The sequence below is a fragment of the Equus asinus genome, chromosome 20, assembly GCF_041296235.1.
Source record: "Equus asinus isolate D_3611 breed Donkey chromosome 20, EquAss-T2T_v2, whole genome shotgun sequence".
Taxonomy (NCBI): Eukaryota; Metazoa; Chordata; class Mammalia; order Perissodactyla; family Equidae; genus Equus; species Equus asinus.
Window position 1 is genome coordinate 39,155,075 of NC_091809.1, and position 25,760 is coordinate 39,180,834.

Below are 25,760 nucleotides of genomic sequence, written 5' to 3' on the forward strand. Positions count from 1 at the left end.
TTAAAATGTTTGTTTCTTCTTTATTAGAAGTAATTCCTTCCAATTTATAAAACATTTGATGCTAATTTTAGAAATTTAGAAAATATAGTACAAAGCAGATTTTAAAAAAAGTCCATAATGCTGCCACATGGAGTGAACCACTTTTAACATGTTAGTATGTGTGTTTAATATTTTCATATAGGTTAGATCATACTGAATATAATGTTTCCTTTTTATTTACTTACCATTATTATAGTCATTTTGTAGTCTTTATGACTTCTTTATAAACATAATTTTAAATAGCTACTAACTGTTCCAATTATGACATAATAATTTTACATAATTATTTCCATGTTGTTTGACTTTTTGGTTCTTGGTTGCCGTCAAGTGCATCTTTGTGCACGAAGCTTTTTCAGTAAGGCTTATTTAGCTATTGGATCTGTGTGCTGCAGGCAACGTAAAGTTACTGAGCAACTCATTCAGTCGCTTATGTATTCAGAAGAATATTTATTTAGTGCCCGTTACGACACAGCCTTTAGGAAGCTTATTTAAGAGAGAAAGACAAATAAATGGGCAATATTAATACAGTGTAATAAAATTTTATCTCAGAGGTAGGTATTGGATAATATGGCAGCACCTAGTTAGGGAAGGGGAAAGGAGATAGGGAAGGCTTTTTGAAGGAATTATGCCTGGGCAGACTCTGAAGGAGAGCTAGTGGTTGGCCCAGTGAAGAACAGAGGAGTCATCTTGGGTAGAATATGACAGCATATTCAAAGGCTCAGCATCATGGGAAGCATAGGACCTGAAAGTAGTTGGTCAGAGTGAAAGATGTATGTGGAGAGAGGCAAGAGGAGAGACTGATGTAGTAGGCAGGATTTGGATCATGAAGGGTCTTATGTCCCAACTGAAAAGTTAGACTTTTGCCCAGTGACACTAGGAAGCCATCGATGAATGTCTATACATCAGACCCTTTGCTTGTTTTAGGTAAACTTAGCTGAATTTGTTAGAAGTGACATAACTTTTCTACTTACCTATATGAAGAAGGGTCTAAATGGCCTATGCAAAAATCCTCTGAAGAGCTCTAGAAAGAAATATCAAATGAGAGACAGCGTGGTACTGTGAGCTGAATGTGGCGTTTGGAGTCAGATCAAGATTCTGTTAAATCCAGCAAAGGAATGGGAGTTAGAAGCTAAGGTGAGGTGATGAGTCAGAGAAGAGAGAGAAGTGGCTCAACAGCACTCTGCTATATATCCTATTTACTTCTAAGGGGTTACTGTTCAGTGACTGGCTGTAAGTGGATGCATAGCATCTCCTTGGGTATGAAGAGTATACCAGGGCCCATTAAGAGTTGTGGAAGAGTCCACAGCACATAATCCCAGCCCTTGGTGAAGTGAGTCCCTGGTTTAGATGATGAAAAAGTGTATTTGTACACCTCAAGTCTCCACTCATAGCTGATGCATGGCCCTGGCCTTGTCCTACATTGTCCTTAAGCCCCAAGAGCAGATTACAAATTCCTTCCATCAGTTTCTCCTGGCCCACTTTGCAGGGCACAGAGAGCCCGGGCAAGGTTGATGACTTCCACAAAACAAGGTGGGAAAATTCCTTGGATTTCAGGCTACACCAAAGGGTTTCCAGGGATTTTATATCTTCGTTCTCTTACCAGATTACCATACTTGCTCTTTGGGATAAACTGTATCCTATGAGGGCCACGGAGTAAATACAGTGAGAAGAACCTGCCTCCATAAATAGCCTTTAGAACCTTCTTTCCTTGTAGAATGTCTAGACTTTAACTTTAGTTTTAGTTTTTGTTTTTTTTCCTTGTCCTCATATTATGCTCTAGGTCTAATTTTTTAATTTTCTGTCTCTTCAGTTCCAATGATCAGATTTGTTTCCATGTGTTGATTATATCTTCTCACTTTTAGGATAAAATGATACAGAATGTGTGATTCAGCTGAATCCAAGCTTAGCAATTCTAAAGTGGGTAGTTTTGCATATTAGTGTGTGAGGCTTGTGAGGAAGGAGAGAGATTTTTACTTTCCATAAAATTTTTTGTTTCATGGTTTCTTAACTATGGGTTTTCATCATACACCTGGTGGGTGAGATGTTTAGGTTTAGAGGGTTCTAAACCAGCCAACAGAGTCATGAAATCAACAACTGTGTCAATGTTGTGCTTCTGGGCGGTTGTATCCTTCAACACACATAAGACATTCAACCAGCTAAAAGAAATGAGCTCAGAGATGTTGGCTCGGAGGAAAAGAAGGATCACGTTGAGGTCATTGATGGGGCATCCCAACATCTTTCTGCTGAGGAGATCAAAAGCTGGGAGCATCTCATAGATGGATAGGAGTCGTTTGTCCCACTGACATAGCTGTGTGAGGTTGTATATTATCACTGGAGCCATTAGGGTGTATACTGCTACAGTGGAGAGACTAACAATCTGGAAAACAGACAGGGAGGTCAGCCTGCATGTGATCAGATCAGGGATGTGAGTCTCATCACTTAGCAGCCCAGTCTTGATGGAACAGCTGAATTCCTCTTGGAAGAAGACATCCAGATGGAAGTGGCCAAGGTACAGGTAGGTGGCTGATGTGAAGAGGAGCAAGAGGGAGTTCCTCAGGAGGTAAGTAGCTACTAGTGAATGTGAGCGCTGCTTGCATGCCAGGTACCGCTCTAGCAAGGGGAATTCAAAGTATCGTTCTTTCCGAGCCCTGAGCAGGGGAAGAAAAGAGGCAAGGTTAGGAGGGACCATTTAGAACCATTTCCTGAGAAAGCCCATGTGGGGAAGTAACAGAAGCTGTGTATTTGACGTGGCCTTCTCCACACACATGAAAATATGCCTTCTCTGAGCATAACCACTCCTCTCCCCAAAATGAAGTGTGTGTGTATATCTTAATTCTCCAAGCAATGAGTACAGTGTGGTTAAACCCAGTGAATGATCAATGAATAATGAATAGTCACATGGATTTCTGCCCAGCAGAACGGACTACACCTCCAAGCTGAAGTAAGATACGTAGGAAGCAATAAGCCTTCTTAAATTAGCGCTGAACTGGGAGTCTAAATAACCACATTCTGGTCCTTGGTCTGTATACTCTGTGTATGATTTTTAGACCAATTCATCCATTTCATAAAAATAAATGTGCTAACAAGTATTTGTTGAGAGCTGTAGTGTTTAGGTACATATAAGCCAGTCTCTGCTCTGAAGAAGCTTACAGACTGGCTTATGGGGAAGGGGCAGATAAGATTTGCAAATATGAGATAAAAATAGCACTTGATTTGTTGCTAAAATGGTAGATACAAACCATGGTAGTTGTAAAAGTTAGGAGAGAAAGGTGAACACTGGGCTGGAGTGTTCAGAAACCTTTATGGAGAATGTTGTCTTAGAGTTGGCCTTCAAAAGGTAGATACTGTTCAGAAAGAGATAGGAAAGGAACTTTTCTCAGAGGATGGAGTAGGTGCACAAACATGAGAAAATATGTTTTCAAATCTTAGCCCAATTGTCCTCTTGGTGGGGCCTACCCTGGCTACCCTATTTAAAACTGTCACCTTCCTCAGTCTTCCAGCTTCCCTGAGCCCCCTTACCCTGCTTTACATTTTTTCCCTTCATACCACTTGTCTTCTGCTGTATGATTTACTTATGTCTTATGCTTTGTTCATTGTTTTCTCTCAATATGATGTAAGCCCCACATGAGTAGGTGTATCTTTCCTCCTCCCCACCCCCAACCCCAACACACACACACAGACACACACAGACACACACATATCAGAGGCACCCAGAACAGTGCCTGGCACTCAGTAAATGATGAATGACTGCTTAAGTGAATGAATGGCTTGTTTAGGAGAAAAGGAAGAGACTACCTAGGTAGAGTGGAAGGGTTCTGTCACTTGCTAGTTAGAGAGAAATTTGAAAACGTAGTTTGTGATGCTGTGGAGGGCCTTGGAAAAATATTTGGGAGAATTTGGATATTTTTCTGTAGGCATGGGGGGAGCTATTTGAGGTTTCTGAGCAGAGCAATGGTATAGGAAAGAAAGTGGCATTTTAGAGAGATTAATCCCTTTGTGACTCAGTGTGTTCATATGTAAGATAAGGGTAGAGTTCTTTCTCTTCTCTGAGTACAGAAATGATAGACAGTTAGTGAGATGTGTTAAGCACTTTGAATTCTTCAGAAAGATGGTATAGAGGATAGTTTACCCTGCAAGGACATCATTTTAATGCTGAGTCCTTCACAAAGGAGTGGAAGAGACAACTCACTTCTCCAGCTCATCCCAGAAAACATGGGGGTCCGAGCTCTTCTGCCGGATCTTCACCATGTGCTGCACCAGGCGGATGGAACGATTATAGGATTTGTCCAGTTCGCTGATGATGAACAGCAGATCTGAGCTGAGGGCTGGCACAGCTGCGTACTGCCACAGCAGAACTGGGAGGTACATGACCACAGCCAGGGCCAGCATGGAGTAAGGGAGGGCCTGTAGGACAAGAGTGAGCTGAGGAGGGAGGCCCAGGGTACTGGGATCTTGTGGAGAGAGCTGTGAGAGAGGGGCTCTCATTCCCTGGTTCCTGCCTCAGAGGGGGAAAGCAATATGGAGAATGAGTACCGCAAGCCCAGGACCTAAGGCTCTCTACTAACCTGGCTGAATATAGTGAAGCCCAGGAAAGAAGGGATAGTGGATCTCCATGTTCCCCAGCTCCACCCTTCAAATGTGGGGTCTGTGTAGGTGTGTAGGGCTCTAGGAACAGGAGAGGGGGAGGGAGAGCTGTGCTCCCCATTCCCTGTTCCTCATGCATGTTAGCCTGAGTAGCTAACTAGAGATCATGGGATCTTAGGGGAGACCGTCTTCATTCCCAATTTTCCGCCTTTCTTTCTTTGACTGCTCCAGGTTCTTATCCGCAGACATTGAGAGTTCACTAGCTTTTAAATTCCAGCCCGGGACCCCAACATTGCTGACTTTTACTTAGCTGCTCCAGAGAGGAGGTCAAATCCTATTTCCTTCCCTGACTCCTCTCATATGCAGTGGTCTTTTCTCATTTCCAGATTCTTGGTAATACAAAACCACACCATCAGGTACTATCTTGGAATTCTTTGGGGCTATTTTGGTAAGTATGTATGTAAGCTGACATTGAGGTAAGCGTAAGTCTTGTGTCCTAACTATACTATTTGCTACTTGAGGTAAGGGACTTTTCTTTATGTTTTCTCATCCTACTTACTACACCTAAAAGGGCTGGGCCCACTATTTTGCCCACAGTTAAAACTGCTTATAAAGGTTTTTTTTAAAGCTACATTTGTACTAGGTGTTTAACATGCATTATTTCACTTGATCTTCACAATGGTGCTATGAGGTAGGTACTGTTAGTATCTGTTTTACAGATGAAGAAACCGAAGCATGAAAAGGTTAAGTAACCTCTACAGGGTTACACTTCTAGTGGGTGAGTGAGCAGGATTTGGAATGAGACAGTCTGATTTTGGAGCTTATTCCCTTGACAACTACTTGACTACAGCTTATCCTGAACCAGAGACACTTTTTGTTTTAGAGGAAAGTTTGAAGAAAAAGAGGGAGGATGCATATTTGGTTGCATCTAGATAGAGGAGAAAGGGGTATGTGTGTGTGTTTGTATGTATGTGTGTTTCCCATCTAAACAAGAGAGACAGGTTAAGAAAGGTATATTAGGTCACGAGAGAAAATTAGAACGTTTTCACTCCTTTCCAAGAAATGACATTTCTTGAAAATAGACTCTTCACCCCTAAGGATTCTGTTCCAGTAGGGTTGAAGTGCAGCAAGAGAATCTGGGTGCAGAGAGCTCTCAGACAATCCTACTGATCAGATGGTTTCACTCTTTTCTGACATCTGAATCCCCTCTGTAGTATCTTGAACTTGTTGCTGTCTAGATCCTGCTTAAACACTTCCAGTGACAGAGATCTCAAGAACTCTTTCCACTAAGTCTCTGGTTTTGTCTAGGTCCTAGAACTGTAGCATTCTGAGGCCTTGTAAATTGTCATAACTAGGGAATGTTATGAGTGACTTCTGATTAAACATTGTAAATTGGGTGTACATATGACTTCTCCTCCCTCCTGAAGCCCCACTAGAATGGCAATAAAGGGATCAAAAAGACATACTCCTATAAAGACAAAATAGGAGAGGAGACGAGAACAACAAACTTGAAAACTGGAAAGCAGCTGCATAATATAGAAGATGCCAGCTATTTTGCACCACAGAACCAGAAAGACTCAGGAATTGGAGATACCAGGTATGCCTGAAGGTGGGGGTGCAGGTGGGGCTGAAGATGAGAATATTGAAAAACTAACAGACAGATCCTTTCTGTAACATGATGCAGTCAAGCGACTACCCTTTCCCTTCCTGGCAGAAGGCTTCTGGTTTACTCTTTGTAAACATTAAACCAGAGAGATTCTTCACTTGGGTCCATTGAGGGTAAGGGAACCATCCTGAGAACAGGGGGATAAGTTGAATGAATACTGAATACTGAGACCCACAGTTGACTTCCAAGAGGGTTGACAGCTGAGCTTGATAACAACTGCTCCCTGCCCCTCTGTACAAATTAAGGATCGAATCACTCTTCTTGGGGAAACTGACTAGCCGAAGAGATAGGATTACAGATACTGATATTTGAAGTTTTCCCAATGAAATGGCCCAAAGGGATCACCTTAAACTGAAGGCTGCCAGTCAATAAGCCTCATGCATAGGCGCAAAGCTTCTAATTAAATAAAAGTGGGCAACCAATGATCACTAGACGTTTGAAGAATGCCTGAAATGTGAAAGTCAATGGTCAAGATAAAAAAGTAGGGGGAAGCAGTGAAGAGGCAAGAGAACATAATGATGCAGTTCCATCCCACTCCACTCAGCCATGAAGCCAGTGTGATAGACTCCTAGCCCACCTTACCTTGTGAGGCCAGAGGGATTTTGTCTTGTACTGGCCAGACTCCTCCTGCTCATGGTGAACCAGTGAGTCCCAGCAGGAACTGTCCACGTAGGCAGCCTGCCGGATGCTGAAGTTACTGGGAGAGAAGCAGTTGATGGGAGACCCTGGAACAGGAATGCAGCTTTGAGAGCTCTGAGTTGGAGCGGAGGAATGGAATCCACAGTGCAATCAGCCAAGAGTTTTCTAGGGGCTGCCTCCACCACTCTGCAAATTTTTGTAGCTAGTAGGCACTTTCTTCTTCCCATGTCCCAGTTTCTGGATTTGGCCCTGCCATGTCACCGTTAGGACAGTTTGGCCCAGGCCTGCCGAGCTGCTGACTCGCTTTTGATATCTGCCAGTGGTTCTTTTCTCTCAGAGCTCCCCCTGGACTCCCAGACAAGTCGGCAGTGGGGCTTCCCTGCACTCCTGCAGTTTGGCACCAGAGGGCTTACAGTTTGTTGGTGAAGTCTCTTTCCTAAGAGAATCTTTTAGATTCCAAAAGAGGATTAATTTCCTTCTGAGCCCAAAGCAAGAGAAAGGGTGAGCATGTGGTGCTGAAAGGAAAGTGGGCTTGGAGGGAGAGTCTCTGCTTTTTGCATCACTCTCTAGAAAGAGGCAGAAATGGGAACCAATACTTCTCCCCATCTTGTAGGTGAATCAAGAGGCAGGGGGAAGTTGACACACCTCCTTGGGAAACATAGTAAGCTAATCACACAGCCAGAAAAGAAAGCCAGAAATCCCAATTCTCGGCAAGTCCACATTCTTTTTAATAGAGGCAACAGATTTGCTGAGTTAATACAGCATCTAGAACACTAGATATATGTGTTTGGTAATGTTTGTGTGTGTGGTTGGGGTTCATGGAGAGGAAGGAATGGATTTATTTAGCACCTATGATATGCCAGGCTCTGTCAGGCACTTAACATATGTTCTCAAATCAGTAACCCTGGAGATGGGGAGTAGGAAGAATGCTCAGAGAAGATAAGAGACTGCTCTAAAGCATGACCTACTAAGACCTTTAGAAGTCTTAGGTCATGAAAAGATTATGGGGCCCCAATCTGTCTCAACTATATGAAAATCAGAATAAAAGCTCAATTACTGCAATGATATAAAATATGTGAATACTGGAATTAAAACTAAATATTTTTTATTGCAAAATTTTGGAAATGACTTTCAAAATTTTTTGGTACCTCTGCTTTGCTGGTACCCTAAACTCATGCATAGTCTCTCTTTTGGGTAATGCCCAGGCCAAAGTCATGAAACCTAGACCATGTGGGAGTTGTCACACTTCACATCCCATGCAAAGAGTGAAACAAAGTGGAGTCTCTTTTATACTCTGGGTCTTGGAAGCCACTTACCAGAGGAGAACTCCTGGGCAAATGCCAGGGACATCAGCAGCAAGGGGAAGCCCACAGCTATGAACTTGACCATCCGGTCCAGGGGAAGTTCCAGGCGCAGTCCTTTGAGGCGGGGGCCCCTGCGATCCGGCAGCAGGGCATCTGAGAGCATGTACTCTGCAGCTGTGTGTGCAAGCGACATTATGCAGAGGCAGCAGGAGGGGTTCCAGGATGGTAGAGTGAGGAGATGGCAGCTTCAGGCAGCTGGCTTTGAGGAGATAGTGCCTGCAGCCCCAACCTCGTAGATGTCTGTGCTTGGAGCAGGCGCTGGTTCTCTAAATAACTGGCCAGGCCCTGAGCCAGGAACCTGGTAATTAGAGGGAGGTGTAGCTTAGTGGGTCCTCGCTGGAGGAGGGTCAGGCTTCAGCTGGGGCTGGTGCCAGGCTGCTGTCTCTGGGTTGTCCCTGAGCAGATGGAGTCCCGTGGCTTTATACTGCCCTCTCATTAATAAAGTATTTTTAGTGGGGTGGTGGAGAGAAGGAGGGCTGTGCAGCTGGGCCCCCCATGTAATTGGTGTGGAATTTGGGTGGAGATTGCTTAAATGTGTTGAAGGCCTTCGTTTTGTGGTTTGAGGTGGGAATGGAGCCCCCGGGACTCAGGACTGCTACTTCTATATGGTATTCTTTGTCCCAGGGATGACTTTGCTTTGGGTCCCTACTGTTTCCCAGAAACTGCTTTGAATTTGGTGTTAAATTGCCTTCCCTGCCTCTCATCTTTTCCCAAAATGTTTCAACCACATATTTACAATTTCCATGTAATTTACTTTTTTAAAAAAAATTTTTTTTTAGCCCCATCAATTCTCTAGAAAGCTGAGGGATGGGTGGCGCTGTTGAGTGGTGGAAAGAGCATGACTTGAAATTTGGAGGGAAAAGTCTTCCACTGGAGAGCTAGCAGTACTCATTTTTTTACTGCGTGATTTCAGGCAAGTCACTTTTGGCTCAGTGTGCTCATCTGTCACATGGTATTATATTGTAACCATATAAGATTGTGAGGGTTGATTAAGAGTATTACATGTGAAGGTACTTTGTAAACTGTAAACTGTAGCGCAAATGTCAACTCTTATTTCAGTTTGGTGGGGTTGGGTGGGTGGGAAAGCTAACACTGGGGTGTGGGGTGCTCTTGTCTCTAGCACTGCCCTGACACTTGGCAAGAGAGGCCCTGACTTGGGCCTTCGCACTGGTCCCGTTTGGCCGCATCCTTCCCACAAGGCAAGGAGTACATGGGGCTAGGGGGATGTGCCCATTCAGAGCCCATGCACCCCCTCTAGACCACTCCTCTAGCACCTGGGATGCTGCAAGTCCCTGTCCAGATGACCCAAGGCTGTAGATCATGCTGTGGGTGTGCACCCCCAGGCCTGAGGAATGGCTCGTTGTGGGGGTTTGGGTGGAAATTAGAAGTCCTAGGGAGCCCACACATGCCATTGTGAGGCTTAGCTGGGCTGGGAAGAAGGGGCCTGGGGAGTCTGAGGATTCTAAATTTGAGCCTGGCATTCCTGATCCTTATGAAGGTTGTATTTGTGTGTGTCTATATATGTAAAGGTAGAACATACTTTATTTAACAGTTTGTTAGCTTGATTTATAACTTTTAATTTTTTAGATATATGGTATGTGGACCTCTATTCAAACTTTTTCTTTGGCCCACAAATATTTGGGCTGGGCTTACCACTCTGCCCGTCCCCAGGCTAGAGGCCACCTCTGATGCAGAGCTGCCCTGTGTGTGCTAACTGGAGTGATCCTTGCCTGGCAGCAGGAGAAGCGATCCTTTAATTCTCTTCCCCATTAGCCTCTCCACACTCCCATTTCTGATTCTTTCCATTATGTGCATTTTTGCCCAATGCTTGTTATTTGTTTATATGCATATATTTTCTTTTGCCTTTTAAAAATAGTTTACATTTTGGGCCAGCCCAGTGGCATAGTGTTTGAGTTTTCACTCTCCACTTTGGTGGCCCAGGGTTCACAAGTTTGAATCCTGGGCACAGACCTACACTCTGTGCATCAAGCCATGCTGTGGCAGTGTCCCACATGCAAAATAGAGAAAGATGGGCGCAGATGTTGCCTCAGGGACAATCTTCCTCAAGCGAAAAGAGGAAGATTGGCAATAGATGTTAGCTAAGGGCCAATCTTCCTCACCACACCCCCCAAAAGTTCACATTTTTAGTGGAGTATAATATACATACATATACATACATTAGTATGCACATAAGTGTACAGTTCAATAAACGTCCATATGATCAAGAAACAGATCCATACTAATACCCCAAAAGCCACCTTTGTGCTCCTTTCTAATAACTGTCATTTCTCAAAGGGTGATCGTTATTCTAACTTCTAATAGCATAGATTAGTTTTGCCTTCTTTATACTTTATAGAAATGAAATTGTATGTATATACTCTTTTGTGTCTAGCTTCTTTTGCTCTACATTATATTTATGAGAATCATTCATTTTATTGCCTATTTTTGTACTTTATATAAATGGAATCATATGTGTGTATTTTTTGTGTCTGGATTCTCTGCTCAACATATTTTTGAGACACATTTGTGTTGTTGTATGTATCAGAAATCCATTCCTTCTTATTGTACAGAAATACAACAGTTAGTTTGTCTATTGGTGGCATTTGGGACCATCAGTAGTTCAATCGTTGGACATTTGGATTTCCAATTTCCGGCTATTACAAAATAATGCTACTGTGAACATTCTAATATGTGTCTTATGGTGAATATATTTCTGTTGGGTATATACCAATGAGTGGGATTGCTAGGTCATAATGGTTTGCATATGTTCATCTTTATTAGTTTTCCAAGTGGTTGTATCAGTTTTCATTTTCATCAACAGTTTATTAGAGTCCTAGTTGTTCCACATCTTTACCATTATGTTTTTGCAATTAAAAAAAAAATTAGCCGTTTTGGAAGGTGTGTGGTAGCTCAGATTGGGGTTGTAACTTGCATTTCTCTGATGATGAGTGCAGCTGGCCACTTTGAGCATTCAGATCTCTTTTTTGTGAAGTGTATGTCCAAGTCTTCTTTCGCTTGCTTTTCTGTTGGATTTTCTATCTTTTGATTATTGATTTGTAGGAGTTCTTTTTATATTCTGGGTATGAGACCATTACCAGATAAATGTTTTATTTATATCTTCTCCCACTCTATTGATTGACTTTTTATTCTCTTAATGGTGTCATTTAATGATCAGAAATTCTTAATTTTAATATAGTCAATGTATCAATTTTCTTCTTTTCTGGATAGTGCTTTATGTATCCTATTTAATAAACTTTGATTATTCCAATATCCTGAAAAATTTTTCTTAGCTATTCCTTAAAATATTTTTCTTTTACTTTTATTATGTAGATCTGCAGTCCATCTGGAATTTGTTTTGTTTTTTCTTTTGGTGAGGAAGGTTGACCTTGAGCTAACATCTGTGCCAGCCTTCCTCTATTTTGTATGTGGGATGCAGCCACAGTGTGGCTTGATGAGCAGTGTGTAGATCTGCACCCAGGATCTGAACCCACGAACACTGGGCTGCTGAAGCGGAGTGCGTGAATTTAACCATCACGCCACTGGGTCAGCCCCTGGAACTTTTTAATATATTATATGAGATAGGGAGTCAAGATACATTATTTTCCATGTGGATATCCAATCAACTCAGCACAATTTTTTCTTCCGCTTTTCTTCCCCAAATACCCCCAGTACATAATTGTATATTTTAGTTGTGGGTCCTTCTAGTTCTGGCATGTGGGACGCTGCTTCAGCATGGCCTAATGAGCAGTGCCATGTCCGCGCCCAGGATCCAAACCAGCGAAACCCTGGGCTGCCAAAGTGGAGCGTGTGAACTTAATCACTTGGCCACGGGGCTGGACCCAGCACAATTTATTAAAAAGACCATCCATTTCTCATTGTAATACAGTTTGCTGTTGTCATAAGTCAGGTGACAAGTTGTCTTATTTTTCTACCAGTACTACACTATTTTAACTATTATAGCTTTATAATAGATCTTTTCACCTGTAGTGTAAATCTCCTAGTTTTACTGTTTTTCAAGATTGTTCTGGCTCTTCTTGACCTTTCGCATTTCTATATTAATTTTACAATCAGCTTATCAATTTCAAGAAAAAAAAAACCTGCCAGAATTTTTTACTGGGACTGTAGATCTGTAGAGTAATTTGGGGAAAATTGATGTCTTTACAGTGTTAAGTTTTCAAATCCATGAACACAGTATACACTTCTATTTATTTGAGTCTCTTTAATTTCTGTTCATAGTGGTTTTCAGTTTTCAGTGTGGATAACTTACACATCTTTTGTTAAGATTTAGTCCTAGGTATTGATGTTTCTCAATAGTATTGTTAATGGTATCTTTTTTTTTTTTATTATTTTATTTTATTTTTTTAAAGATTGGCACCTGAGCTAACAACTTGCCAAGCTTTTTTTTTTCTTTTTCCTGCTTTTTATGCCCAAATCCCCCCAGTAGATAGTTGTATACTTTTAGTTGTGGGTCCTTCTAGTTGTGGCATGTGGGACGCTGCCTCAACATGGCCTGATGAGCAGTGCCACGTCCGCGCCCAGGATCCAAACCAGTGAAACCCTGGGCCGCCGAAGCAGAGCGCACAAACTTAACTACTCGGCCACAGGGCTGGTCCTCTTTTTCTTTTAAACTATGATAATACTAAGCTGCTTGTGTTATAATCAATTCTATTCCATTACTTCTTCTTCTTTTTCTTTTTGAGGAAGATTAGCCCTGAGCTAACATCTGCTGCCAATCCTCCTCTTTTTGCTGAAGAATACTGGCCCTGAGCTAACAACTGTGCCCATCAACCTCTTCTTTATATGTGAGATGCCTGCCAGAGCATGACTTGATACGTGGTGTGTAGGTCTGTGCCCAGGATCCAAACCGGCAAACCCGGGACTCCCCAAGCGGAATGTGCCAACTTAACCACTGTGCCACCAGGTTGGTATCTATTTAAAAAATAATTTGATTTTCTAATTATTGCTAATATATGGGAAAACAGCTCAGTTTTGTACATTGATCTTTTATCAACAAGCTTGTTACATTTGTTTGTTGATTTTGATAGTTTATCTGTAGATTCTTTTGGATTTTCTATCCATACAGCTATGTCATCTATGAAAAATGACAGTTTCATTTTCTAACCTTTGTGCCTTTTATTTCTCAAAAACATTTTATTTTCTTGCCTTATTACACTGGTTAGGACTTCCAGTACAATATTGAATAGAGGTAGTGATAGTGAGTATCCTTGTCTTGTTCTTTCTTTCTCTCTCTCTTTTTAAAAAACGTTTGGTGAACATTCTTTTTCACAGTAAGGAAGATCTCTTATATTCCTAAATTGCTAAGTGTGATTATTATAAATGGATGTTGAAAGTTTTTGTTTTTAAAGTAAGCTTTTTTTTGGTGAGGAAGATTGACCGTGAGCTAACATCTGCTGCTAATCTTCCTTTTTTTTTTTCTCTCAAAAGCCCCAGTACCGAGTTGTATATCCTAGTTGTAGGTCATTTTAGTTCTTCCATGTGGGATGCTTCCGTAGCACGGCTTGATGAGCAGTGTGTAGGTCCATGCCTGGGATCCAAACTGGTGAACCCCAGGCCACTGAAGTGGAGCATGTGAACTTAACCACTCAGCCACGGGGCTGGCTCTTTGAAATTTTAAAAACACTTCTTCTGCATATTTTGAGATGTCCATATGATTTTTTTCCATTACATTTGTTGTGATGAAATGTATCAGTTGGATTTTGAATGTTATACTATTCTTGCATTCCTGGAATAGGTTTGTTTGATTCTGAGATATTATCTTTTGATTTTTCGGTGATTTCAGTTTGCTAAAATTTTGTTAAGGATTTTGCGTTTATATTTACAAAAGAGAGGAAGCTTGGTCTAATATTCCTTTCTTGTAAGGACTTTGGTAGGTTATGCTCGCCTCACTAAAGGAGTTAGGAAATAGTTCTTTTGTGTCTATTCTCTGGAAAAGTCTGTGCAAGAGTAGTATGACTTCTTCACTAAATATTTGGAGGAATTCACAGGTGAAGCCATGTAGGCTTGGGGTTTTCTTTTTGAGGAGGTTTTAGTTAATGGCTTCAATTGCCTTATTAAATATTTGACTATTCAGATTTTCCAGTTTCTGTTAATGTTAGCTTAAATGCACTAGTTTTCTTTTCTTTTTTTTTTGAGGAAGATTAGCCCTGAGCTAACATCTGCTGCCAATCCTCCTCTTTTTGCTGAGGAAGACTGGCCCTGAGCTAACATCCGTGCCTATCTTCCTCTAGTTTATATGTAGGACACTTACCACAGCATGGCTTGCCAAGCGGTGCCATGTCCGTACCCGGGATCCGAACCGGCGAACCCCAGGCCGCCAAAGCGGAATGTGTGCACTTAACCACTGCACCACTGGGCTTGCCCAATGCACTAGTCTTCTAACTGCATAAAAATTGCTCTAAAACTTAGGACTTAAAACAACAAACATTTATTATTGCAAAGATTCTGTAGATCAGAAATTTAGGAGCAGCTTAGCTGGGTTTTTCTGACTCAGGGTCTCTCATGAGGTCATGGTCAAGTTGTAGACTGGGGCTGCAGACATCTAAGAGTTTGACTGGGATCCACTTCCAAGCTGTCTCAGTGATTATTGGCAGACAGTCTCAGTTTCTTGTTGGGTGTTGGTAGGAGGTCTCAGTTCTTCACCATGTGGGTCTTTCATATGGTGACATGACAGCTGTTTTCCCAGAGCAGGTGATCCAAGAGAGACAGCAAACAGGAAGCCATAGTGCCTTTCATAACCTAATCTCTGAAGTTGCAACTGCTACTTTTATTTTTTTCTATTCAGTAGAAGGAAGTCACAAAATCCAACCCATATTCAAGGGGAAGGGAATTAGGCTCCAAGAATTTGTGGATATTTTAAACCACTATATTAGATAAGTTAAATTTTTAATTTTTATTTATTTATTTATTTATTTATTTATTGAGGAAGATTAGCCCTGAACTAACATCTGCTACTAATTCTACTCTTTTTTTAAACTGAGGAACACTGGCCCTGAGCTAACGTCTGTGCCTGTCTTCCTGTACTTTATATCTGGGATGCCTGCCACAGCATGGCTTGACAGGCAGTGCATAGGTCCACACCTGGGATCCGAACGGGCAAACCCTGGGCTACTGAAGCAGAACATGTGAACTTAACCGCTGGACCACCGGGCTGGTCTCCAGATAAGTTCAATTTTTGAGAAAATTGTCCATTTTTCATCCAGTGTGAAGATTGTTTGCATACTGTTATTCATAAAGTCCTCTTATTATATTGTAACAATATTTTATTATAAAAAAATTAAATATACATTAAAGTTGAAAGAATTTTACAGTGAACATCTATAATAGTTAATTCTATCATTAATATTTTACTTGACTTGCTTTTTTATACTTCTGCCTATCTATCCTTCTATCTAGCCTTCAATTTGTGTTATTTTTTTGGATACATTTCAAAGTAAATTGTAGACATTGATATACTTCTTCCTAAATACTTCAGCATGCACGTCACTAATTGTACTTCAATATTTATTCATAGTTTGTTTCTTTTAAGGTAAAATTTACATACAATGAAATGCACAAAGCTTAAGTGTACATACAGAGATTTTGACAAATGCATATACCTGTGAAATCCGTACCTCATCAAGATTAGAACATTATCATCATTCCAGAAAATTCCATCTTATTCTTGTTAAGAGATCTTAATTTTCTGGTGAAAATCTCCATGTTTTCATCTAATTCATCTGTCTTCTATTTTCTTGATCATATCAATCAGAGTTGTTTTAAAATCCTATTATTTACTCCAGAATTGGGGTAATCTGTGAATCTGCTTCTACTGTCTACTTTTTGTGTATGGTCTTACATATTTGTCATTTTGCCTTGTATGCTGAACATTGTGGATAAAAGAACCATAAGAACCAGAGATCCTCTAGATGATGCTATTGTAGAGGAGGAACAAATACTCCTCTACCTTAAAGGTTCTTCTGGCTGGTCTAAGAATGAAATTGACATAAGACAGAATAACAGGAGGAAATCAAACAAATTTAATAACGTGTATACATGGGAGAAGCCCAGGAAAACTGAGTAACTTGCCAAAATGGCTGAAGCCACCACCCTAAATACCATTTTCAGCTAAAGACAAAAGAGGATGTTGTGGGTAGTGATTTGGAACTTCACAGTGGAGGCAGGCAATTCACATGGAGATTGAAAAGCAAATGTTTGGTAAACAAATGTTTGCCATATCTTGCAAAGACAATGTGACATGATGAGGACTTTGATTAAATGGGCCTTGCTAGGTTCCTCCCTGTCTGTCATATCTAATTCACATTGTACTATGGTTATAAATAGTGATAGCTCCTTCCTGGGACAGGCCTTCTGTCTTAAATTCTTTTCGGCAGTTAGGGGGAAGGTCAAAGTTTCTTTCTGAGTCTTTTGTTCTTAAAAATAATCAAGCCCAAAAGACACATTTTGGGGTGGTAAATTCTGATCCCCAACACTATCTTTCACCAAAGATGGCTCCCTTTTCTTCTTTTTAGCATATAGGGTGAGGGGGTAACCACTGGTTCCAGTCGGGCTCTAAACTGAGTTAGATGTGTGCTGGAGTTTTAATAAGATTCAGTCTATAGTTAGTTTTTCCCATTCATGCAGCCTGGTCTTTCCAGGTTTTTGATTGAAGAGTCTGTTGGGTCTTTGTCTTTTAAGCTCTGAAAGTTTGTGAGAGGTTCTGTTATCCTCTTTAGAGGATTTCAGTTTAGCTCTTTGGCCTCCTTCTTCCTGTAGCTTCACACCCAGCAAATGCTTTGAAAGAGAGACTGGCTCAGTGAGTCTCTATCAGTGAGTTTAATGCAGGCTCCCTCCCCCTGCAGTGTCTTTGTTTCCTAATCACCACAGAGTGCAGAAGATCTCATTTTGCATTTTAGAAGCTTTGGTTCTGTCCACACAACCCCAGTCCTCATAAATGTCCTGGGGAAAGACTGGTCATGTGTTTGAAGTTGCTCAGATTTCCAGCTGTCACTCCACCCTTATAACAACCACTAAAAGCTTTGATGGTTTGTTTTTTCCCAGCAAAGGCCCTCTGCTTGGACCGAGACCAATGGTGTGTTGGCACCCAGAAGCAGAAAATTCCTCCGGGGCAAAAACTCCTGGAGATTGTCATCTTACCCCAGAATGGTTCTCTTCCCTCTGGAATTTTAATTCATTTTGTCTTCATTTCTTCCATAGCTTCCAATATCCACAAAACATAATTTTTGTAACTAATGTAACTTTTTCTATTTGTTGCTGTAGGAGCATTTGCCTGCCAAGACATACTGCACTTTGCCCGAAAGTCTGTGCATTATAATTTTAATGTACATAGGTGATTTTGTATTTTATATCTCATTATTTCTTACTTATTTTTTTACTCTACCCTGTAGCTCTAAAGTAAATCCATGTTGCTATGTTCACAGCTAATCTGTTGTTTCTACTGCTGCAAAATATTTCATTTTACCTACTCACTTGCCTGTTGATGAATGCTTGTACTCCTTGTACCACAAAAAAACGTGTTTCCTCTTATGGTCCTACAAGATAATTCAACTTGGGTATAGATCCAGGACTAGAATTTCTAGGTTGTGGGGCAGCATATCCTTAACTTGTCTTAAGTAGTATCATATTGCTCTCTAGAATGGCTGCGGTACATAAAATTGCCTATATTCCCACATCTTCACCGACAGCACCATCTAATTTTAAAATTTTGTCAGTCTCTTATATGTAAAGCAGGTGTTCTCAAAGTATGGTCCAGGAACCTGTGAAAGTCCTTGAGCCCCTTTTAGGGGGTCCGCAAGGTGAAAACTATTTTCATACTCATATTAAGACACTATTCAGTCTTTTGAGTCTCATTCTTGTATGAGAGTATAGTGGAGTTTTCCAGAGGCTACATAAAATGTGATATTTCAATGGACTGAATGCAGAGGCAGATATGAGATCCCATCTGTCTTTTATTAAGCCAGATATTATAGAGATTTGTAAGACTGTAAAGCAGTGTTACTTTTCTCACTAAATTTTTGGAAAATATAGTTATTTTTCACAAAAATATTTATGATAAAATGTAATGGGCTTATTGTTTTTATTTAAAAATGAATGAATAAATATTTAAAGATTTTCAGCTTTAATTTCTAACATGGTAAATATAAATTGATATAACTCACATATATAAAAGCACTTTGGGGTCCCTGATATTTTTCTGAGTGCAAAGGCGTCCTGAGATTAAAATGTTTGAGAACTGTTGGTATAATTTTAATTTGCATTTCTCTTGATAATTCATGAGTTGAATATCTCTTCATATGTGCATTACTTTTTTGGGCTAACAAATTAATTTGAAGCTTAACATCTTAAAACAACAAACATTATTATCTCCCAGTTCCTGTAGGTCAGTAGTTTGATAGCAGCTTAGATGAGTTGTTCTGGCTCAGAGTTTCTCACAGGGTTAAAGTCAAAGATTGGCTGGGGCTGTGGTTATCTGAAGGCTTGACTGGCATTGGAGGATGCTGTGGCAGAAGACCTCACCGTGGCAGACGGCCTCACTCCCTCAGCACGTGAACCCTTCCATAGGGCTGATTGAGTGTTCTCACTGCGTGGCAGCTGGCTTCTCCTAGAATAAGTAATCTGTGAGAGAACAAAGGAGAGGTGTGAATGCATCAGACTGGTAGAAAAATCCCAGAGCTTCTGCTGAAGGGTTTGGACTTGCCCTCTGTGAAGCTGATGTGGAGGATGCTGGAGAGAAAAGGCGTAGGAAACAAGAACTGTTAATCTCTAGTGACTACAATGTTGAATCAAGCCAAAAAGAAAATTGTCATATCAATATCATACATGCTAAGGGATGGGAGAGGTAATGACTGGTGAATGGATGTGACTGGTGAACTCACAAAAGGACAATTTTAATACAACGCACAATGACTGTTGCTGAGCCAATCCCGTTACAAACAGTACAACTACCAGCAGGGAGCTGACTTGTTGAGGTATGATGACTTAGAAGTCTTTGGTCAGCATGTAACCCTCAGCCATGACAAATACAAGCAAGAAGTAGAGCTGTGACACACCGTCCTCAAAAGAGATGATGTTCTTCTTTGACACAAAGTTACTCAGTATTTTAGAGATAATAATAGAGCAGTTGCAGAGACCAACAAATGATGAATTTCTGTGAAGTCATACATGGGACTGTGAAGCTGAGAATTAAGAAAATTATAGCAGTCAAGACCAAGCTCCCCACTATGGTGCTCCCTGGAAGAGGGGGAGCTGAAGCCCTGGCTGCCTTGTTGATTCCCTGAGAATGAAATCTGTCACTGTGTAGTGATTTTCTGCAACGATTCTCTTCCAGATAGGAGGCCTGTGGTAAGGCCGGGTATGAGCATCTTCCCCAACTGAACTGTTTTTACTCATCTCACTACTGCTGTTGATTGTTAGGAGTCAGACCAGCTGGGCAGCGTTTCAGAGACCAGCATGGTTAGAAGAAATGGGCAAGGCCTGGAGTATTTACTGCCTACAACTTTTTCATATAGTTAGAAATAAAAACTTTTGTGTTTCACTTCTTGGGTTTGAACATGTATTTTGCTTCAGAAATTTAATCTCACTTTTTGTATAGGCAATTCCAAAATATTCACTAGAATATGATGATGTAAAGCTGACATTATCCCAAATCCAGAGAGTACAGCATGGTGTGGTTATAGGACTTGCTGAATGACAAGTCATGTCCTTATCTATAAAATGAGAAGTAAAAATATCAACTCCTGAGGTGTTTTGTAAGCACAAAATGGGATAATATACATGGAAATACTTTTTGAAAATGCTCAGTTGCTATAGAAATGTGAGTTGTCATCAGACATCTGGAAATTGACCTGAGTTTTTCCCTGGACTTGAAGCTCTATGATCCAACACAGCAGGTGTCTTCCCACTTTGTGGAGATTAGTTACCAGCTAAATCAGTGGGCAGTAGTTGGGGTGAGAGCATGATGTGGTGGTTCCTGAGAAACCTTCCGAAACGGAGCACAGTCTGCACCCTGATAGGGCGTGTGTATCAGTACTGATGGAGCTTGACTAAGGGAATTTCAGTGTGCACAGATGTAAAAGTTAGAAGACCATGAAGAAACTCTTATTTTAGGTGACTGCATGTGGCCTATCTGTGGTATGAACATAATGTAGCCAAAAAAGAAGGAAAAGAATAAAGAACAAGGAATTGTACACACCCACAAAAAATGCACATTATCACAGTATGTCCTTATGAAAAATTATATATGTGTTTATGGGTATATGTATTGAAAATAAAAGATGAAAAGAAATAGGATATAGCACTTTGTGCATTTCTGTCAATAACTAGGTTTGCTTTAAATGAAATTGAATCCAACAAATTGGTAGTTGAGCTGAAGCCCTATGATTACTAAAAAGCCAGTGTCTCTGACTCTAGACTGGAGGCACTGTTCTACTAAAGAAAGATTAGATTATATCAACTGAGAGTTTTGTAGCTTGAAAAATTGGGGAATCAGAATAATTTCGTACCTTAAAATATTGGGCAAACTAGGCTTGCAGTGTAGTTTATCCTGAGTAAAATAAGAGAACTAAGAAGAAAAGATGAGATCTGTTGCTCCTTCTGTGCTCAGAGGAGCTCAGGAAAATTCAGGATAGGTCAGGGTTAGAAGTAGGTGGAACTAGAAATAGAATACAGCATTCTCACTCATCTAAAGAAAAATGATTTGAGTGGGGAAACCAGATCCTCCTCCTCTGTATACCCTTTGTATTGGGATCTTAAGAAGTCTGTCTGTCCTTAATTTCCCATTGTCATGTTACATTCTACCCCTGAAAATGGAGTATGTGGAAATATTAGGAAGAGGCACATAGCAAGTGATGGGGGGGAGGCGACCCCATGGCTGAGGGGTTAAGTTCACACACTCTGCTTTGGCGGCCTAGAGTTTCACTGGTTCGGATCCTGGGCGCAGACCTAGCACCGCTCATCAAGCCATGCTGAGGCAGCGTCCCATATAGCAGAACTAGAAGGAGCTACAACTAGAATATACAACTATGTACTAGGGGGCTTTGGGGAGAAGAAGAAAAAAAACAGAGGAAGATTAGCAACAGATGTTAGCTCAGGGCCAATCTTTAAGGAAAAAAAAAGAAGGTGATTGGGACAATATTCACTCTGGGAAATAATACAGTAAGTAAAGAAACATCATCATAGCATAGTAAACATTAAGTATTGAGAAATAAAAATTGTGATGTACCTATATTGGAAGGATAGGAGAGAAGAATTGGGAGTTCAAAGAATGTAAGAGAACTAAATCCAAATCAAATCTAATTGGCAGAATTTCCCTTAGCAAATAACTCATCGTAACTATTATGAGAGTTAGATATTATTCTAGGCTCTGAATCAATGAATAATGTCTGAATTAGATGAATCAACAAAGAGCATTGTAAGCATATTGTTTAGAAACCCCGCTTCAGCTCTTTACTGTGTGACCCTGAGCAAGTTATTTGACTATTTGAAGCCTAAGCTTCCTTAACTACAAATTTGGAATTATTATAGCAGCTACTTCATAGGATTGTGAGGTTAAAATATTACAGTCCCTGTAAATAGTAAGTTTTCAAGAAATTTTAACTCTTGTGTTTTTATTATTATTTACATGTTCACATCATGGTATTTAACCAAGGCATCTCCACAGTGGTAAAGTACTCACATTTCAGACAGGCTTTCCAGAAGCACGGGGTCTTCATTGTTGGGAATCTAAACTGACAGACATCTGTGTCTGAGGTTTATTTCCTAAAATAAAAATAATTTAAATTCTAGCTACTTTAGTTGCCTAACTTATATAATTAATGCTATTTGCATAATTCAGTGGAGTTCATGCATTCCTTTCACAAGTTTAAATCATTTAATCCTCATAAAAATCTTGGGGGCAGATGGTGTTTATTAGCAGGAATTATAATGTATTTTTTATTGGTGAGGAAGCTCAAGTGCAGATAGATTGGGAGATTTGCCCAAGGTCACAGAACTAAAACAGTGACGTGGAACTCGCACCTGAAGAGCCTATGCTTTCTTCCCTGGCCTCTAGTTCACTGATCCTTAACATGTGGTCCCTAGAACAGTATCATCAGAACCACCTGGGAATTTGTAATATAAATCCTTCGGCCCCCCCCAGATCCATCAAAATGCTGGAAATGGGGCCCAGCAGTCTGAGTCTTAACAACTTTTCTAGGTTATTCTGGTGTACATTAACATTTAAGAACCACTCTTCTAGTTTGTAGCCTTTTAAATCTGTACACCTGTGTCACTCAGGCATCATGGCACACATGCTTTTCTCTTAATGTCTTACCATCAGCACAGGGGAAAAGAGGAACGCTGCATTATATTTTTCCTCTTCTGGGAAACTGAAGCTCAAGAAGTCAGTCAAGTTTTATCCAAGGTCATGTAGCCAGTAAGAGGCAGAACTAGGCCTAGAACCCAGGACCTCTGACCACCAGCCCATCATGCCTTCTACTGTAACATGCTATTTTGCTATAATTTATTTTTATGTAAGATTATATTTTTTAAAGTAAAATTGATTTATTGAATTTCTGGGGATAAAGAAGAGAAAGACTTATTACTGTATTTCATAAGAATTTTTAAAATTTACAAAAGCAATATATGTGCATGAAGAAAATGAGAAAACATAGGTAGGTAAGAAAAAATGAAAAACTAAAAACACCATATTTCCTCTATCCAGTGATTACTATTCTTATCTTCTTATTGTCTATCCTTCCAGATATTTTTGTATGGATACATATGCGTTTCATTTTTTCCTAGAATGAGACCATATTATAGATGAGACCATATACTATTTAAAACTAGCTTTTTTATATTGCATTTTAAAATACATAGCTTCATTTGATTTCACCACCCCAGGCCTTCCCCTCCCACATACCTGCCCTAACCATGTTCCTTTATGGTTGCAGCAGTAAACATAGGGAAATCTACATTGCATCATAAGCTTTGTATCTTAAATTATGGTGCCAGATATGGTACCATTTGTTCATAAAAACTCTTTGAGTTGTGTTTATTATCCTCATTTTAAGATAAGGGATTTGAAGTTCAGAGAGAGGTTAAACAAGTTTACCACTGTCATCCCAGCTCGGAAGTGGCAGAGCCAGGATTTGTACTAAGAACAGACTGATTCCAAGTTTATTCTCTGAATACTTAGTGAGGCTGTATAATTTGTCATTCAACTGGGATGTATCAGATTTGAAAGGGGGTGCTTCTACAGTGATCTCAGCCAAAATGGCAGAGTAGGAAACTCCCATAGTCCTTCTATCCACAAAAGCAACAAATAAACTGGCAAAAACTTTCAAAATCAACTTTCTTGGAATTCTGGATACTAACTAAAAGCTGTGGCAAGCAGGGGACACAATCAATAAAAAATGGTGAATCTCTTATAATAAAGCTTTGTGGCACTTTAACTTATCCCGGTTGCATCTCCAGCTCCCAACTCAGCGTTGGCCTTGAAGACAACAGCGTGCGTTCCTGGTATAAGTACCTGTACTAGAGGGAGCATAACAGACCTTATTCTCCAAGAATTGCGGCTGTTTGTTTTGACCTGTCTGGTGGTTCTCTGAAAGACCAGCTCAAAGGGCTTGCCTCTATATGGCCTAACCGGCAACTCTCCCAGGGCTGAGGTGGCTACAGGGAGGGGAGGCTGTTTGTGGGAAATGTTTAAAGGCAAATATATTAGTCACTGCCACCTGGGGCAAGGGATAAGAATTGGGACAAACAATAGATTAACCAAAAAGCTTGGGAGGAAAGACTAGGGAATGAGATGCTTTGAGAAATACAGACTTTGAAAAGCTCCCACATATTCCTGGGAACCTAGAAGGCCACACACATGCCCAGGGCTGGGTACATGCTCAGGAAAGACCTGAGGAGACCCTAAGCTCTCACCTCTGGCTGTCCTTCAGGCAGCCTTATTTATAATAGCCCCAAAGTGGAAACAACCCAAATGTCCATCAACTGATCCATGGATAAATAAAATGTAATATGTCCACACAATGGAATATTATTCAGCCATAAAAAGGAATGATGTCCAGATACCTGTGACATCACAGACAAACCTTGAAAACATTATGCTGATTGAAAGAGGCCAGACACAAAAGGCCACATGTAAGATTCCATTTATATGAAATGACCAGAATAGGCAAATCAATAGAGACAGAAATCAGATTAGTGGTTGCCAGGGGCTGAGGGTAGAAGGGAATAGAAAGTGGCTACTTAGGGGTACAGGATTTCTTTTTGAGGCACGGGGATGTTCTGGAATTAGTGCTGATGGTTGCACAGCATTGTGAAGGTACTAAAAACCACAGTAGGTAGACCTTAAAATGGTAAATTTTGTTGTGTGATTTTTATCTCAATAAAAATTAAAAATAGGAAAATTAAAAAAAGCAAAAGAGGGAGTGCTCTAATAGCTGTGAAATGCATTTGAAATGGAGCCTCCATGGCAACAGTCTCTGCAGTGACATCGGCTCAGGGCAGCTTTCCCTGGTGTTGCATCATCCAGACAAGAACCCTCCAAGGTTCTTAGAGAAAAGTCAACTTTTAATGAATCCCTCAGGTCTTATTTGCTCTTGAGTCCCAAGGAAAGTCTGCCTTATGGGGCTTATTTGAAGTTTGTGATAATGAATTGTTTTTCTGTGTTTTCAAATTTTGAGCAGTGGGATTGAGGACAGGAATGGGGATTTATTAATGATTTGGAAGGAGGTAGCAAATTTCTAATTGAAAATCTGTAAACAAGTCACCATTACTGCAGAGCCTTTGTTGAATATTGAAGAGAAAAGACAAGGATAAACACATTATTGATGTGTGTACATATGCTCGTAAACATAACCAGGCCTTAAAGTAAATGGGTTTTGGCCTTCGTGTTATGATTTCATAACTTCTCCAAGGGGACTCCAGCTCTTAACTCTGACCAAAAATATATGTAACTCACCCACTTGCTGAGGCTTGAATTTCCCCAAATTGAGATTTATTGCTTTTGCTAAAAAGGCTCTTCTCATTAAAATAAAAGTGTCCTTAATAAGAAGTGTAGAGTACAGGTGGTCATGTACCGGTGTTATTAGTCCCTGAAGGAATGAGTTTATCAGATCCCTTCCTGAAGCCAGTTATACAATGAATAGAATTTAGAGCAGCCAGAGCTGGGTGTTTGGAGAACAGAATTGGATGTACACAGTACCTTCATTGTGTGACTTTTGATTTCTTAAAATGCTCAGAAAGGGGTTTTACTCCTGTAAACTCTCACTAGGTCTAAAATTTTCTCCCTTAGAGCCAATGCTTTGGGCTAAGATATGGTTACTGAAGTACATAATGAGAATGTTTTGCCTGGGAGGGATGTTTCATTGAGGCTATGTTTACCCAATAGGACAGGAGAGTAGCTGAAATTATCAAGCACAACTCTGGCCATGCCTTTTTCAAGTATTTGTACAAATATTACC

The 25,760-nt window shown here is 40.4% G+C and overlaps 2 protein-coding genes across 6 annotated transcripts in view; one reads left to right on the forward strand and one right to left on the reverse strand.

Annotated features, from left to right (window-relative positions):
- Positions 1-1,818: 1,818 nt before the first annotated feature.
- Positions 1,819-9,076, reverse strand: PANX3 (pannexin 3). Its single transcript, XM_014848536.3, has 4 exons — positions 8,245-9,076; positions 6,872-7,014; positions 4,229-4,443; positions 1,819-2,687 (listed from the first exon to the last, which is right to left on the reverse strand). Exons 1-4 carry the CDS (start codon positions 8,423-8,425, stop codon positions 2,048-2,050), a joined length of 1,179 nt encoding a protein of 392 aa, XP_014704022.1. The 5' UTR covers positions 8,426-9,076; the 3' UTR covers positions 1,819-2,047.
- LOC106836009 (olfactory receptor 8B12-like) overlaps positions 4,262-25,760 on the forward strand; it is an 81,979-nt gene continuing 60,480 nt past the window's right edge. The window contains exons 1-4 of one of the 5 annotated variants that reach the window (XR_011495639.1): positions 4,262-4,401; positions 5,010-6,220; positions 9,072-13,213; positions 15,095-19,847. The gene's annotated coding sequence lies outside the window, so the exon portion shown is untranslated. Of the gene's footprint in view, positions 4,402-5,009; positions 6,221-9,071; positions 13,214-15,094; positions 19,848-25,760 lie in introns of those variants that run through there. The other 4 variants (XR_006516203.2, XR_011495638.1, XR_011495640.1 and 1 more) reach the window with 4 other exon arrangements.

Coding starts and splice junctions, on each gene's coding strand:
- PANX3 (XM_014848536.3), bottom strand. CDS start 8,425: ATGTCGCTTGCACACACAGCTGCAGAGTACATGCTCTCAGATGCCCTG. Junction 7,015..8,244: donor TGCCCAGGAGTTCTCCTCTG/GTAAGTGGCTTC, acceptor TTCCTGTTCCAG/GGTCTCCCATCAACTGCTTC. Junction 2,688..4,228: donor TTCTGGGATGAGCTGGAGAA/GTGAGTTGTCTC, acceptor TCCCCTGCTCAG/GGCTCGGAAAGAACGATACT.